The sequence below is a fragment of the Bombina bombina genome, chromosome 1 (assembly GCF_027579735.1).
Source record: "Bombina bombina isolate aBomBom1 chromosome 1, aBomBom1.pri, whole genome shotgun sequence".
In the NCBI taxonomy this organism is placed as follows: domain Eukaryota; kingdom Metazoa; phylum Chordata; class Amphibia; order Anura; family Bombinatoridae; genus Bombina; species Bombina bombina.
Genome location: NC_069499.1, coordinates 722727124 through 722744420, shown reverse-complemented (window position 1 = coordinate 722744420; position 17297 = coordinate 722727124). Strand labels below are relative to the sequence as shown.

Sequence of the window (17297 nt, the reverse complement as noted above, 5' to 3'; positions counted from 1 at the left end):
TCATGCTCTGTCTGAATTATAAAAGAATAATGTTGGGTTTTATCTCCCTTTAATTATAATTGCTAATCATTGTATCTATAAATATAGCAATTAGATTATTAGAACAAGCCTTTAATATACTGTATATATATTATTATTTCCTGCAATAGTTGCATGCACATTAGCTTAGTAAATCACATGTATCTCAATAGTTAATTGGATAATCAGTTGTCTCTGGCATCCAAGGGATTAAAATACAAATGCCAGTACACTTTGTAGAATGTTCTTTTTAATTTATTTTTTATTTGTATTTTTTTAAATAACGTTTTTCCGACAAACCTACTATTAGTTTGTGCGCCTGATGATGTGCACTTAATTCTTTCAACATTTTTATCAGGCTTTTATTATTTTATTTTTTTATTTTTGATGACTTACTAGTCTTATCCTCTTCAGAGCAAGACCCTTCTGTAATAGAATTGCTTTATTTAATACGTCATGTAATCTTTCTTTCTTTTTTTAAACTAGGAATCATCTACAGTGAGGGAAAAATTATTTGATCCCCTGCTGATTTTGTACGTTTGCCCACTGACAAAGAAATGATCAGTCTTTAATTTTAATGGTAGGTTTTTTTGAACAGTGAGAGACAGAATAACAACAAAAAATCTGGAAAAACTAATTTAAAAAAAGTTATACATTGATTTGCATTTTAATGAGTGAAATAAATATTTGGCCCCTTCGCAAAACATGACTTAGTACTTGGTGACAAAACCCTTGTTGGCAATCACAGAGGTCAGACGTTTCTTGTAGTTGGCCACTAGGTTTGTACACATCTCAAGAGGAATTTTGTCCCACTTCTCTTTGCAGATCCTTTCCAAGTCATTAAGGTTTTAAGGCTGACGTTTGGCAACTTGAACCTTCAGCTCCCTCCACAGATTTTCTATTGGATTAAGGTCTGGAGACTGGCTAGGTCACTCCAGGGCCTTAATGTGATTCTTCTGGAGCCACTCCTTTGTTGCCTTGGCCATGTGTTTTGGGTCATTGTCATGCTGAAATACCCATCTACTATACATTTTCAATGCCCTGGCTGAGGGAAGGAAGTTCTCACCCAAGATTTGACGGTACATGACCCCGTCCATCGTCCCTTTGATGCAGGGAAGTTGTCCTGTACCCTTAGCAGAAAAACACCCCCAAAGCATAATGTTTCCATCTCCATGTTTGACGATGAGGATGGTGTTCTTGGGGTTATAGGTACCATTCCTCCTCCTCCAAACATGGTGAATTGAGTTGATGTCAAAAAGCTCAATTTTGGTCTCATCTGAACACAACACTTTCACCCAGTTCTCCTCTGAATCATTCAGATTTTCAATGGCAAACTTCAGACGGGCCTGAACATGTGTTTTCTTGAGCAGGGGGACTTTGCGAGCGCTGTAGGATTTCAGTCCTTCACGGCGTAGTGTGTTACCAATTGTTTTCTTGGTGACTATGGTCCCAGCTGCCTTGAGATCATTGACAAGATCCTCCCATGTAGTTCTGGGCTGATTTCTCACCATTCTCATGATCATCAAAACTCCACAAGGTGATATCTTGCATGGAGCCCTAGACCAGTGGTCTCCAACCAGTGGTCCATGGACCATCAAGCAGGAATCAATCTCCTCTGATGGTGTCACTACCGTCGCGCCGCAACTCCCTACAGTGCCTGACTGGACATCAGCGTAAACCAACGGAGGAGAAGTTAAATTACAATCTCCCTACGCAAATTGCGTAGTACTGCGCAACTTGCATAGCTAGATTGTATTTTTATCTCTTTATCACCAGGCATGCTGCTCAGAGAAAGATGTTTCCATTCTAAAGCCAGCAGAGGTTAGTATAGTGTCGGCTTGAAATAGTGGAATTAAAGTATATAAAAAAGAAAATCTTAAAAAAACTATTTCTCTCTTATAAACACATAGAGGTTTGTACCCTCTTAAAAGAATTCATGTTAGTGGTCCACAGGATTCAAAACTGTGAGTTTAGTGGTCCCCGAGGTCTGAAAGGTTGGCGACCCCTGCCCTAGACCAAGGGAGATTGACAGTTATTTCCTTCTTAATATAAGGAGAGTCCACGGCATCATTCCTTACTGTTGGGAAATACTGAACCTGGCACACCACCAGCCAAAGGCTTAAATACCTCTCCCACTTCCCCTATTCCCCAGTCATTCTTTGCCTTTCATCACAGGAGGATAGCAGAGAAGTGTCAGAAGATTTCGGAGTAGTTCCTTAGGAAGGGTATCTGCCCATTGATATAGGACTGGAGTTTTAAGTAGTCTTGTCAGACTCTCAGTGAGAGCATTGACGAAAGTTAGTCTGGAAAAGCAGGGAGAGTCTTTCTGCGAACCCATCCAGTGTTGACGAGTTTCACTGCCTGCTTGTTTTCTTACTCAAGTCCATGTCAGGAGCTATGCTACAAGACTGTCACACTTGAGAGGTTGTGTTTCTGCTCCACAGCATGGATTCTGGTAAGATCGTTTCAATTTTTACATATGTTGAAAACGCTAGAAGACAGGGTCACAGTGTGGCTCCTTTTATCTTAATAGAATCATGGGTTAATATCTCCTGAGGGGGTTTATTGAAAAGTGGGGATTAATCAAATGTGATGCTTTGATTTTATGCTGCTTTATGTGTGAGATTTTTTTGGGCTCATAAGCTGTTTGTTATGTGGCTGGAACATACAGGTTTTTACTTTCACTTTGAGTGCTGCACAGCTTGTAGCTTGGAACGCTTTTTCTCATAGCAGCGGTAGTCCTGCCTTGCGCACCATGTGGCCTGGAGTGGACTCGCTTTCATTTCCTCTTTTCTGACCGAGCTGGCTGTTGGAGAAGACGCTATTTCTCTGTATTGTCTGGGTCTAGGAGGTGGTGAGTGCCCCAGCCATTGGGAGTATAAAGATAGTTTATTTTCTGTGTCCTGCTGTCATTAGCTTAAGCTATGGAGGATTCTGATATATTAGAGGGTACTCCCTCTATTCCAAATAGTAATACCTGTTTATATTGTGAAGAGGCTTTGGTATGCCTGTCCTCTCAATTATGTTCCACATGCCTTGACAACGTTATTCGGTCAAAGAAGGTTAACCCTTTTAGTACCACTGAGCGTTCGACCTCTGAGGACTCGCCGTCCCATGAGTTGCATACTCTACATTCATCTCCTTCTACACACGCAGCATATTTAATCCTCCATCTGGAGGGGGCCTTTTACCACCAAATTTTACCACGCAGTTACAAACGACGGTGTCTAAGGCTCTCAGTGCTTTACCTCGCCCTGCTAAACGCAAGCGGAAGGTTAAACATTGCTCTCCTGCCCCGGGGTCATCAAGTAATTTATTGGATTTCACTTCTCTGTCTCAGTTATCTGAGGATGAGTTGCGCTCTGAGGCTTCAGAGGATAAACTTTCTGGGACGGAGTCTGCTGCCTCTAAGCCTCCTGCTGCGGAGGAATCAGCCTTTAGATTTAAAATTGAACACTTATGTTTTCTTCTAATGGAAGTCCTGTCTACATTAGAGGTTCCAGAGGCCAAGCTGCCTGATGAACCTTTGATTCCTAAATTAGACAGAGATTACAAGGACAGCGTAGTGTCTTTAACTTTTCCTGTGCTTGTAAAGATGGCGAGCATTATTAAGAACAAATGGGACAGAATTGAATCCTCCTTTTCCCCTTCATCTTCCTTTAAAAAATGATTCCTGGTCCCGGACTCTCAATTGGAGTTGTGGGGTTCCGTCCCTAAGGTGGATGGTGCTATCTCCATGCTTGCCAAACGCACTACTATCCCGCTTGAGGATAGCTCGTCGTTCTGAGAGCTGATGGATAAAAAGATGGAAACTCTTCTAAGAAAGATGGTTTCAACATACTGGATATTTGTTTCAACCGGCAGAGGCTGTTGCCATGGTTGTTGGAGCAGCTACCTACTGGTGCGACTCCTTATCGGCATTAATCGAGGTGGAGGGTCCCCTTGACGTTATCAAGGAAAGAATTAAAGCCTTGAGAATTGCTAATTCTTTTTTCTGTGATGCAAACAGGGAGCTGTTTGGGAGGGATCAGGGGGTGTGATGTGTCAGGTGGGAGGCTGATCTCTACACTAAAGCTAAAATTAACCCTGCAAGCTCCCTATAAGCTACCTAATTAACTCCTTCACTGCTAGACATAATACACGTGTGTGCGCAGCGGCATTTAGCGGCCTTCTAATTGCCAAAAAGCAACGTCAAAGCCATATATGTCTGCTATTTCTGAACAAAGGGGATCCCAGAGAAGCATTTACAACCATTTGTAATATGATTGCACAAGCTGTTTGTAAATAATTTCAGTGAGAAACCAAAAGTTTGTGAAAAAGTGAACAATTTTTTTTTATTTGATCGCATTTGGCGGTGAAATGGTGGCATGAAATATACCAAAATGGGCCTAGATCAATACTTTAGGTTGTCTACTACACTAAAGCTAAAATTAACCCTACAAGCTCCCTACAAGTGCCCTAATTAACCCCTTCACTGCTGGGCATAATACACGTGTGGTGCGCAGTGGCATTTAGCGGTCTTCTAATTACCAAAAAGCAATGCCAAAGCCTCATATGTCTGCTATTTCTGAACAATGGGGATCCCAGAGAATCATTTACAACCATTTATGCCATAATTGCACAAGCTGTTTGTAAATAATTTCAGTGAGAAACCTAAAGTTTGTGAAAAAGTAAACGATTTTTCTTATCTGATCGCTTTTGGCGGTCAAATAGTGGCAAGAAATATACCAAAATGGGCCTAGATCAATACTTTGGGTTGTCTTCTAAAACAAATTATATACATGTTAAGGGATATTCAGGGATTCCTTAAAGATATCAGTGTTCCAATGTAACTAGCGCTAATTTTGAAAAAAAGTGGTTTGGAAATAGCAAAGTGCTACTTGTATTTATTACCCTATAACTTGCAAAAAAGCAAAGAACATGTAAACATTGGGTATTTCTAAACTCGGGACAAAATTTAGAAACTATTTAGCATGGGTATTTTTTGTGGTTGTAGTTGTGTAACAGATTTTGGGGGTCAAAGTTAGAAAAAGTGTGTTTTTTTTTCCATTTTTTCCTCATATTTTGTAACAGAATGTATAGCAAATTAAAAGATATGATGAAAATAATGATATCTTTAGAAAGTCCATTTATTGTCGAGAAAAACGGTATATAATATATGTGGGTACAGTAAATGAGTAAGAGGAAAATTACAGCTAAACACAAACACCGCAAAAATGTAAAAATAGCCTTGGTCCCAAACGGACAGAAAATGGAAAAATGATGTGGTCATTAAGGGGTTAAGGGAAACATTTTATTTCATCCAGGCCTGGACTCCATTATATCTACAGTTAAAGGGGGCAAGGGTGCCTTCTTTGGTGCGTTTATACTTTTCGTTCCTTTTGTTCTGATAAATCCCAACGACAGCAGTCATCCGCTAAGCCCAAGCAAACCAACGGCTAGATTACGAGTCTTGTGTTAGCCTTAAAAAGCAGCGTTGAGAGGTACCAACACTGCTTTTTAACTCCCGCTGGAATTACGAGTCTGGCAGGTACAGGTGTATCGCTCACTTTTCTTCCGCGACTCGAGCTTACCGCAAATCCCCTTACATAAATTGCGTATCCTATATTTTCAATGGGACGCCGGTATTACGAGTCTTGGAAGAAGTGAGCTGTAGACCGCTTTTAAAAGTCAGTAGTTAAGAGTTTTATGGGCTAACGCCGTAACATAAAACTCTTAACTAAAGTGATAAAAAGTACACTAACACCCATAAACTACCTATTAACCCCTAAACCAAGGCCCCCCTACATCGGAAACACTTAAATAAAGTTTTTAACCCCTAATCTGCTGACCGGACATCGGCGCCACTTTAATAAATATATTAACCCCTAAACCGCCGCACTCCCGCCTCGCAAACACTAGTTAAATTTTATGAACCCCTAATCTGCCATCCCTAACATCGCCGCCACCTACCTACATTTATTAACCCCTAATCTGCCGCCCCCAACGTCGCGGCAACTATATTAAATGTATTAACCCTTAAACCTAAGTCTAACCCTAACCCCCCCTAACTTAAATATAATTTAAATAAAACGAAATAAAATTACTAAAATTAAATAAATTAATCCTATTTAAAACTAAATACTTACCTATAAAATAAACCCTAAGCTAGCTACAATATAACTAATAATTACATTGTAACTATCTTAGGGTTTATATGTATTTTACAGGCAACTTTGTATTTATTTTAACTAGGTACAATAGTTATTAAATAGTTATTAACTATATAATAACTACCTAGTTAAAATAAAGACAAATATACCTGTAAAATAAATCCTAACGTAAATTACAATTACACCTAACACTACACTATCATCAAATTAATTACCTAAACTAACTACAATTAAATACAATTAAATTAAATAAACTAAAGTACAAAAAAAACAAAACACTAAATTACAGAAAATAAAAAAATAATTACAAGAATTTTAAACTAATTACACCTAATCTAATCCCCTAATAAAATAAAAAAGCCCCCCAAAATAATAAAATGCCCTACCCTATACTAAATTACAAATAGCCCTTAAAAGGTTGTTTTACGGGGCATTGCCCCAAAGTAATCAGCTCTTTTACCTGTAAAAAAAAAAAAATACCCCCCCAACATTAAAACCCACCACCCACACACCCAACCCTACTCTAAAACCCACCCAATCCCCCCAAAACCCACCACCCACACACCCAACCCTACTCTAAAACCCACCCAATCCCCCCTTAATAAAACCTAACACTACCCCCTTGAAGATCACCCTACCTTGAGCCATCTTCACCCAGCCGGGCACAAGTGGTCCTCCAGAGGGGCAGAAGTCTTCATCCGATCTGGGCAGAAGAGGACCTCCAGATGGGCAGAAGTCTTCATCCAGGCGGCATCTTCTATCTTCATCCATCCGGAGAGGAGCGGATCCATCTTGAAGCCAGCCGACGCGAAGCATCCTCTTCTTCCGACGACTCCCGACGAATGAAGGTTCCTTTAAATGACGTCATCCAAGATGGCGTCCCTTGAATTCCGATTGGCTGATAGGATTCTATCAGCCAATCGGAATTAAGGTACAAAAAATTCTATTGGCTGATTGGATCTTCAATCCTATTGGCTGATTGCATCAGCCAATAGGATTTTTCCTACCTTAATTCCGATTGGCTGATAGGATTCTATCAGCCAATCGGAATTCAAGGTACGCCATCTTGGATGACGTCATTTAAAGGAACCTTCATTCGTCGGGAGTTGTCGGAAGAAGAGGATGCTTAACGTCGGCTGGCTTGAAGATGGACCCGCTCCGCTCAGGATGGATGAAGATAGAAGATGCCGCCTGGATGAAGACTTCTGTCCATCTGGAGGTCCTCTTCTGCCCCGGATCGGATGAAGACTTCTGCCCCTCTGGAGGACCACTTGTGGCCGGCTGGGTGAAGACGGCTCAAGGTAGGGTGATCTTCAAGGGGGTAGTGTTAGGTTTTATTAAGGGGGGATTGGGTGGGTTTTAGAGTAGGGTTGGGTGTGTGGGTGGTGGGTTTTAATGTTGGGGGGGTTATTGTATTTTTTTGTACAGATTACTTTGGGGCAATGCCCCGTAAAACGCCCTTTTAAGGGCTATTTGTAATTTAGTATAGGGTAGGGAATTTTATTATTTTGGGGTTTTTTTTTATTTTATTAGGGGGATTAGATTAGGTGTAATTAGTTTAAAATTCTTGTAATAATTTTTTTATTTTCTGTAATTTAGTGGGGGTTTTTTTGTACTTTAGTTTATTTAATTTAATTGTTTTTAATTGTAGTTAGTTTAGGTAATTAATTTAATGATAGTGTAGTGTTAGGTGTAATTGTAATTTAGGTTAGGATTTATTTTACAGGTATATTTGTCTTTATTTTAACTAGGTAGTTATTATATAGTTAATAACTAATAACTATTGTACCTAATTAAAATACATACAAAGTTGCCTGTAAAATAAATATAAACCCTAAGATAGATACAAATGTAACTATTAGTTATATTGTAGCTAGCTTAAGGTTTATTTTATAGGTAAGTATTTAGTTTTAAATAGGATTAATTTATTTAATTTTAGTAATTTTATTTCGTTTTATTTAAATTATATTTAAGTTAGGGGGGTGTTAGACTTAGGTATAGACTTAGGTTTAGGGGTTAATACATTTAATATAGTAGCGGTGACGTTGGGGGCAGCAGATTAGGGGTTAATAATTGTAGGTAGGTTGCGGCGACATTGGGGGCGGCAGATTAGGGGTTAATAAATATAATGTAGCGTTCGGCGATGTTGGGGGCAGCAGATTAGGGGTACATAGGGATAATGTAGGTGGCGGCGGTGTCCGGAGTGGCAGATTAGGAGTTTAATAATATTATGCAGGTGTGGGCGATGTCGGGGGCGGCAGATTAGGGGTTAATAAGTGTAAGATTAGGGGTGACGATGGGGCGGCAGATTAGGGGTTAATAATTGTAGGTAGGTTGCGGCGACATTGGGTGCAGCAGATTAGGGTTAATAAATATAATGTAGGGTTCGGCGATGTTGTGGGCAGCAGATTAGGTGGACATAGGGATAATGTAGGTGGCGGCGGTGTCCGGAGCGGCAGATTAGGGGTTAATAATATTATGCAGGTGTCGGCGATGTCGGGGGCGGCAGATTAGGGGTTAATAAGTGTAAGATTAGGGGTGTTTAGACTCTGGGTTCATGTTAGGGTGTTAGGTGTAGACATAACTTTTAGGAATCAATAGGGCTGCGTTAGAAGCTGAACGCTGCTTTTTTGCAAGTGTTAGGTTTTTTTTCAGCCAATTCTGCCCCATTAATTCCTATGGGGAAATCGTGCATGAGCACATTTTACCTGCTCACCGCTACCGTAAGCAACGCTGGTATTGAGGTGATATGTGGAGCTAAATTTTGCTCTACGCTCACCTTTTTGCGGATAACGCCGGGTTGAAAAAAACCTGTAATACCAGCGTTATCTTAAATGAGCGGTGAAAAAAAAATGCTTATTAGCAACGCACCCCTGTTACCGCAAAACTCGTAATCTCGATGCAAGAGTACTTGGAAGCCGGTTCAGTCCTAGAATAAGTCCAAGCAGACCAAGAAGCCCGCTGAGACTAAATCGTCATGAAGTGGGGGCCCCTGATCCGCTCTGGTTTGTATAGGGGGCAGACTGTCACTCTTTTTAGACGCTTGGTTCAGGGACGTGCAGGATCCATGGGTCCTGGAGGTCATAGCTCAGGGATACAAGATAGGTTTCAAGTCTCATCCACCCAAGGGCAGATTTCTCCTCTCAATCCTGTCTTCCCGACCAGAAAAGAGGGAAACCTTTCTGGGGTGCGTGCTGGACCTGTCCTCCATAGGAGTCATTGTCCCAGTACCTATCGCAGACAGAGGTTTGGGATACTATTCAAACCTTTTCATGGTCCCAAAGAAGGAGGGAACTTTCCGCCCGATTCTGGACCTAAAGTGCTTAAACAAATTTCTAAATGTCCCCTCATTCAAGATGGAGACGATAAGGTCCATTCTTCCCTTAGTTCAGGAAGGACCGTTCATGACTACTATAGATCTGAAGGATGCTTACCTTCACGTTCCAATCCACAAGGATCACTTCCAGTTTCTAAGGTTTGCATTCCTAGACCAGCACTTCCAGTTCATTGTACTTCTGTTTGGTCTAGCTACTGCTCCAATAATTTTTACAAAGGTTCTAGGGGCTCTTCTAGCCGTTGCCAGAACCCGGGGTATAGCAGTAGCTCCCTATTCTAGTACAAGCTCCATCTTTTCATCTGTTGGAGGACCATTCAATGTCTTTTCTCTCTCTTCTTCGATCTCATGGATGGAAGATAATCCTATTAAAGCACCAGGGTGGAATTCCTCGGTTCTATAATAGACTCTATAGACATGAGGATATTCCTAACAGACCAGAGACGTTGCAAGCTAGCTTCGGCATGTCTTGCCCTCCGAACCTCCTTAAGGCCCTCTGTGGCTCAGTATATGGAGGTGATTGATCTCATGGTGTCCAGCATGGATATCATTCCCTTTGTCAGATTCCATCTTAGACCGTCGCAACTGTGCATGCTGAGGCAGTGGAACAGTGATCATTCGGATCTGTCCCAACAGATTTCTCCGGACAACAGGTTGAGAGAATCGCTATCTTGGTGGCTCTGTCCAGATCATCTGTCCTGAGGGACATCCTTCTTAAGACCATCCTGGGAGATTGTGACTACGGAAGCAAGTCTATCAGGATGGGGAGCTGTTTGGGGCACCAAGAAGGCACAGGGCCTGGGGACTCAGGAGGAATGTTCCCTCCCGATCAACATTCTGGAACTTCGGCCAATCTTCAATGCTCTGAAGGCTTGGCCCCTTCTCGGTTCGTCCAAGTTTATCAGATTCCAATCAGACAAAATAACCTTTGGTGGCTTACATCAATCATCAGTATGGAACAAGAAGCTCCCTAGCAATGAGGGAAGTATCTTGGATTCTGGAGTGGGCAGAGACACACAGCTGTTTGCTGTCAGCGATCCACATTCTGGGTGTGGACAACTAGGAAGCGGATTTTCTCAGCAGACAATCCTTTCATCCGAGGGAATGGTCTCTCCATCCCGAAGTGTTTGCGGAGATATGCAACAGGTGTGGGACGCTGGAGATAGATCTCATAGCGTCCCGTCCCAATACCAAGCTACCCAGATATGGGTTGAGGTTCAGGGATCCTCCGGCGGAGCTAATAGATGCATTAGCAGTGCCTTGGAGGTTCAGTCTAATTTACCTTTTCCCGCCGTTACCACTCCTTCCTCGTGTAGTGGCCCACATCAAGCAGGAGCAGGCATCAGTGATACTGTTTGCTCCATCGTGGCCGTGAAGGATGTGGTTCACAGATCTGGTGGGGATGTCATCATCTCCTCTGTGAAAGTTACCTTGTCGCAGGGATCTGCTGGAACAAGGTCCTTTTGTTCATCAAATTCTAGATTCTCTGAAGCTGACTGCTTGGAGATTGAACGCTTAGTCCTTGCCAAGAGATGTTTTTCAGAGAGAGCTATTTGATACTCTTTCAAGCTGTGGAGAGCCTACTTATTCTGGTGTGAAGAGCGTGGGTTTTCCTGGCATAAAGTTAAGGTTGCCAGGATCCTAGCATTTCTCCAGGATGGACTGGAGAAGGGCCTGCCTGCCAGTTCCCTGAGGTGACAGATTTCGACCCTGTCTGTTTTTACTGCACAAGAGGCTCCAGATGTACAGTCCTTTGTTACGGCTCTGACTAGGATCAGACCTGTGTTTAGATCTAAGGTTCCTCCTTGGAGTCTAAATCTTGTTCTTAAGGTTTTGCAACAGGCTCTGTTTGAGCCTATGCATGGAATTGACATTAAATTGTTGTCCTGGAAGGTTCTTTTTCTACTGGCTATTGTTTCTGTACACAGAGTATCTGAGATTGCTGCCTTGCAATATTAGACTCCTTATCTGGTGTTACATTCTGATAAGGCTGTCCTACGGTCATGTCAGACGGCAACATCAATCAAGAGATTGTGATTCCTTCCTTGTGTCCCAATCCTTCTTCTTCGAAGGAACGTTTGCTTCATAATTTGGACGTGGTTCGCGCCTTGATGTTCTATCTTCAGGCTACTAAGGATTTTAGACAAACTTCTTCCTTGTTTGTTGTCTATTCCCGGGAAGCGTAAGGGTTAGAAGGTCTCTTCAACTTCCTTATCTTTTTGGTTAAAGAGTGTTATCCGCTTTGCTTATGAGACAGCGGCACATAAACCTTCTCAGAGGATTACGGCTCATTCTACTAGAGCAGTGGCTTCCTCTTGGGCTTTTAAGAACGAAGCTTCTATGGATCAGATTTGTAAGGGGGCAACTAAATTTTACAAGTTTGATGTTTTTGCTTCGGCTGAAGCAGCTTTCAGGAGAAAGGTTTTGCAGGCTGTGGTGCAATCAGATTAGGGTCAGCCTCTCTTTTTGTCCCTCCCATTATCATTCAGTGTCCTCTAGAGCTTGGATATAGTTTTCTCATCAGTAAGGAATGATGCCGTGGACTCTCCTTATATTAAGAAGGAAAACATAAATTATGCTTACCAGATAATTTCATTTCCTTCTGTATAAGGAGAGTCCCAGGCCCTCTAAATTATATTTTTCTTCTGGCACCATTTATACCCTGATATTTCTCCTACTGTTCCTTGTTCCCTCGGCAGAATGAGTGGGGGGGGGGGGGAAGTGGGAAAGGTATTTAAGCCTTTGGCTGGGTTGTATTTGCCTCCTCCTGGTGGCCAGGTTCAGTATTTCCCAACAGTAAGGAATGATGCAGTTGACTCTCCTTATAAAGAAGGAAATTAAATTATCTGGTAAGCATAATTTTATGTTTTTGTGTTTCTTCCATTTGCGAATAATCGCACCAACTGTTGTCACCTTCCAGAAATCTTGCTGATTGATAGGGGATCAAATACTTATTTCACTCATTAAAATGCAAATCAATTTATAACTTTTTTGAAATGCGTTTTTCAGGATTTTTTTTTTGTTATTCTGTCTCTCACTGTTCAAATAAACCTACCATTAAAATTATAGACTGAACATTTCTTCGTCAGTGGGCAAATGTACAAAATCAGCAGGGGATCAAATGATTTTTCCCTCACTGTAGTTATGGTGGTGCTTTATAAACAATTTATGATGGTTATAATAATTTGAAGTGATAAATAAAATATTTTCAAAATTGTATGCAGAATTGGTAACGCCTGTTAATAGCGTTGAAAAATATCCTGTTCCTTTTAGGCGCAATGTCAGGATCTGAGGAAGAGAAAGCAGCTTGAGCTCCAGATTCTTTCAGAGCCCATCCAAGGATGGGAAGGGGACGATATTAAAACAATGGGCAGTGCCGTCTTCATGTCTCATGTCTATGTGCAGTATGGGAGAAATGAGGTAAGTGTGATGGGGCACTAAATTTAAATCCCCTGTAAAATCTTTAATTATGAGTAGAAAAAAACATGTTGTAAATTATCTTCTTTATTTTGTCTCTTTTTTTTCCTGTAATTTTCCTCAGAAAATTTAGAGACTAAAGCAGGTCCTGCAGGATTCTGAAACCTTACCCTTAACAATTCTCTGGCATGATTGCTCAGTTATATCTTCTGTGCCTTAGAGGCCACAACATAAGATGGGTAATACTAATGAGTTTCAAAGTTCCAGTTGATATCCCTGTCTGTTGTATCATGTGACAGCTCACAGCTAATCACAGACTCATATAAGTATCTAAACAAAAGGTACTTTTTGTCAATGAAAGTCGGTCAAATTGTCAGCCTGTTGAAGGCAAAAAGCATGTCACAGTACAATATTGCTGGAATTGTAGGTGTATGACATAGTTCTGTAAAGAATACTAAGAAAAAAATGGATTGTGGGGATGGTTTGAACCCAAAACAGAAGGGCGCTTGTGGTCAACATTGTGTTACTATACCAAGAACTGACAGAAGAATTTGATATATCTGCGCTCGAAATAGGATACTGCCTGTCAGAATCTTGACTAAACACATTCAGGATGCATCAAGGTATCCGAGAGAACTGTTCAGTGACGATTAGCTGAAAAGGGCCCGATAGCTAGAAACCCTGCTCGGAAACCATTCCAACAATCTTAATATTCTTTAGAGAACTATGTGATACTCCTACAATTTCAGCAATATTGTACTGTGACATGTTTTTTCCCGTCAACAGGCTGACAATTTGACCGACTTTCTTTAACGACAAGTCACTTTGTTTACCCATCTGTAAAAATATATAAAAAAAATTATTTATCAAGTATGGCAGATGTTGCCAATATAAAATGGAATAAGAAATGGTTACGAAGCTATTAAGAATAAATATGACATTAATATCAAAATTACAATTTTTGTATAAATGTATGAGTAAGTATAAATATGTATGTGTGGGTGTATGCATGTATGTATCTACACAATAAATAAATATAGATAGATGGTTATCATAAATTCAACTGCTAATTGTGTTTCTGTAAATTGTCATTGAACGCTCACATCCCACATTAAAAGAATAGAAAGGTCAAAAGTGAAATGTGCACTGGTGCATTTCAAATTTTAAACAGAATCATTTTTGCAATATACTTCCATTAGCAAAAATGCTGTTCATCGTGCTATGGTTTTTCCTCCTGTGTCTGCTGCTCTTAAAGCTATTCTTCTATTTTAACTCTTCATTAGTGCTGGTTAGTGAAGCTCTTAATCTTCACACTGGACGCCACTATCTTGGAATTTAAGTACAGGTAGATCTCAGTTTATGCCGGGGTTAGGTTCCAGAAGGAATTGTTGCAAATCAAAACCGTGGTAAATTGAAACCCAGTTTATAATGTAAGTCAATGGGAAGTGAGGGAGTTAGGTTCCAGGCCCCTCTCAAAATTGTCGTGAGTAACACCTAATACATTATTTTTAAAGCTTTGAAATGAAGAGTTTAAATGCCGAACAGCATTATAAACCTAATAAAATAATCACACAACACAGAATATATAATTAAACTAAGTTAAATGAACAAAAACATTTGCTAAACAGCATTATAAACCTAATAAATAATCACACAACACAGACTTTACTTGCATTTTTCTGCAAACAGTTCTTTCTATGCATTAAAATCTGGATTGATTTATAGACAGGAAGATCTTGTTCCTTTGAAATCTGCTCGATAGCTCAGGTCTGGTTAAACTGATTAATTTCAGCTTGCTTGGCATGCATATCTTTGCTGCAACACAAGCGGACAGCTCCACCAACTGGCTATTTTAATCAATGCACTGCTTCTCAATGCTTTTCAATAGCAGTCACATGACTGAAAAAAAAAGATTGTTATTCTGAAACTATAGAACTCTTCTACTTTATATTGTGCCAACTAATCCAAAGTGCAAGGTACAGCTTTCAAAAAGCCAAAACAATAGCATGGTGAGACGTAGTATTCATGCTATGGTAGTTGCCCTTATCAGTTTAATATCCCTTTAAGTTCTATATAGGAACCATCCCACTAACACGCAACAGTAACAATGAAAATGACAAAGACAAATAATTATGGAAAATTTGAAAATGGTGATTTTTTTTTTAAACAAAAAAAGCAGGTACAATTTTTAAAATAAACAGATTTTAAATGGCATCAAATTACATTAGGAATTGAAAAAAATACCTTTTCTGCTTTGTTTTTGCGTTAGAGGTAAGGATGTCATATTTCTCCTTGACTATTTTTAAATTTCTATAAATTTCTTTTTTGTAATCTAGGAGAAAGAGGAGAGATATTTTATGCTGTTTCCAAGTGCACTTTTAATGTTGTGTGCAAGTCCTCGGATGAGTGGATTCATTTATCAGGTAGGAGAAATCATTTCATATAACTGTGTATCAAGTGTGCTGAGTGCTCTACAAGAATAAACTTTCATTTAGCTGTAATACAACAGCCATGCAGGTAACACAAAGACCCTGATGATCGCGGTGCAAGGCAGCGATATATTCAAAAAGGATCTGATGCGATGTAGAGAGAGCCCGAGAAATATTCAAAAATGGTGAAATTACTGTTTAAAGGCAGCATCGCTCAGAGGTGTTTTACTAAACATTGCAATGGGTGGCGATGCTGGCAAAAGATTCCAAGCAGCATCAGCACCGAAATTGGTGATGTTAAGTAAAGGATCTCTTTTAAATATATCACACCAAGCCTAATAAATATAGCTATGTTCCCCTAAACCGACATTACCCACCACCACAAACTAACCCTACACTACTTAACCCCTAAAGCATCAATAGCCCACCTCAATAAACTTTCTCACCTATTAACCCCTATACCGCCAAGAGCCCACTGCAATAAGCTTCCTAACCTATTCACCTTTATACTGACATAACCCCTCACCAAAATAACCCCTACACTACTTAAATCCTAACCTATTAACCCCTAAACCACCACAACCCCCACCGCAAACACCCCCAAACTGTCACAACCCCCCCAACGCAAACTAGCCCTACATTACCTAACACCCCCTAAGTTACACAAAATAACAAACACTAACATTACAAAAAAACAAACCAATGCTCTAGCAAAAAAAAAGAAAAAGAAAAATTCCACCCCAAAATGAAACACCCTATCCTAACACTAAAACTTACTCTAACAATTGTCCTGAAAAGAGCATTTTGTATTGGATTGCCCTAAAGGGATTACGCTCTTTTGCTTGGCACAAACAACTCTAATCTAAAACCAAAATAACCCTTCACCTCCCAAATAAAAGACTATCTTAAAAAGCCTAAACTAAAAATTGCCCTTATAATGGCATTATGTAGGGCATTTCCCGAAAGTAATTACAGCTCTTTTGCCCACAAAAAACCCTATTCTTAAAAAAAAAATACCCTAAAAAAAACACCTAAGTTAAAAAAAAAACTATCCTAAAAACAGATTGCCCTGAAAAGGAAATTTGGTAGGGCAGTGCCATAAAGTCCTATTCTAAAAACAATCCTAAATTTAAAAAAATCCTTGTCCTTAAAATGATGTCCTGAGAAGGGCATTTGGTTGGGCATTACCCTAAAGTGAGTACATCTATTTTGCAAGGAAAAAAAACTAAACTTTAAAAAAATAAAATCACTATCCTAATTGCAGCTCTTTTGGGCAAAAAACTAAACAAAACCCTATTTAAAAAAAAAAATACTATCCTGAAAAAAAAACCTAAGCTCAAGCGACGGTGTTTACTTTCAACTTGTAATACAAGTTATAAAATAAACTCCTTATCGCTTGTGTACAAACGTTAGCGCTCCACTCGTAATCTGGCCCCAAATATTTGCAGCTTTATGGCTCAGGTAATATAACTTCCATTTGGCTGCATTGCAATAAAACAATGCTTGAATATGCTCTTGATATCCTTTATTTAAAAGCATACCTAGATCATTCCACTACTGGGAGCTAGCTGCTGATTTGTGGCTACACACATTTGTCTCTTGTCATTGGCTTACCAGATGTGTTCAGCTGGTTCCCAGTAGTGCATTGCTGCTCTGCACTTGACTTTATTGTGGTTAAACATATATACATACTTGCAAGCAATATTACAATAAAATAACATTTTCTAATTAGAGTATTTTCCTTTTGCACTTTTTTAGTTCATGAAACAGTACATAAAATCTTCAGTGTATAAATATATATATATTTTTTTCCTTCAAATTACCTTTATTGACTTAAGTAAACATGCAATACATGATAACATAAGAGAATTGACGTTTACATGCTGTGATGTACGAATAAAGAACAAAAGTAAGATCTTTTTCTTGTAGTAAGAGGTGACCATGTTA

The 17297-nt window shown here is 39.8% G+C and overlaps 1 protein-coding gene across 5 annotated transcripts in view; it reads left to right on the top strand.

The window, feature by feature from the left end:
* The window catches only part of ARHGEF6 (Rac/Cdc42 guanine nucleotide exchange factor 6), a 283838-nt gene that overhangs the window by 180760 nt on the left and 85781 nt on the right, over positions 1-17297 (top strand). For all 5 annotated transcript variants that reach the window (XM_053699228.1, XM_053699227.1, XM_053699226.1 and 2 more), the window contains 2 exons: positions 12778-12924; positions 15258-15344. In XM_053699228.1, the coding sequence (XP_053555203.1) occupies positions 12778-12924; positions 15258-15344 (234 nt within the window). The remainder of the gene's footprint in view (positions 1-12777; positions 12925-15257; positions 15345-17297) is intronic.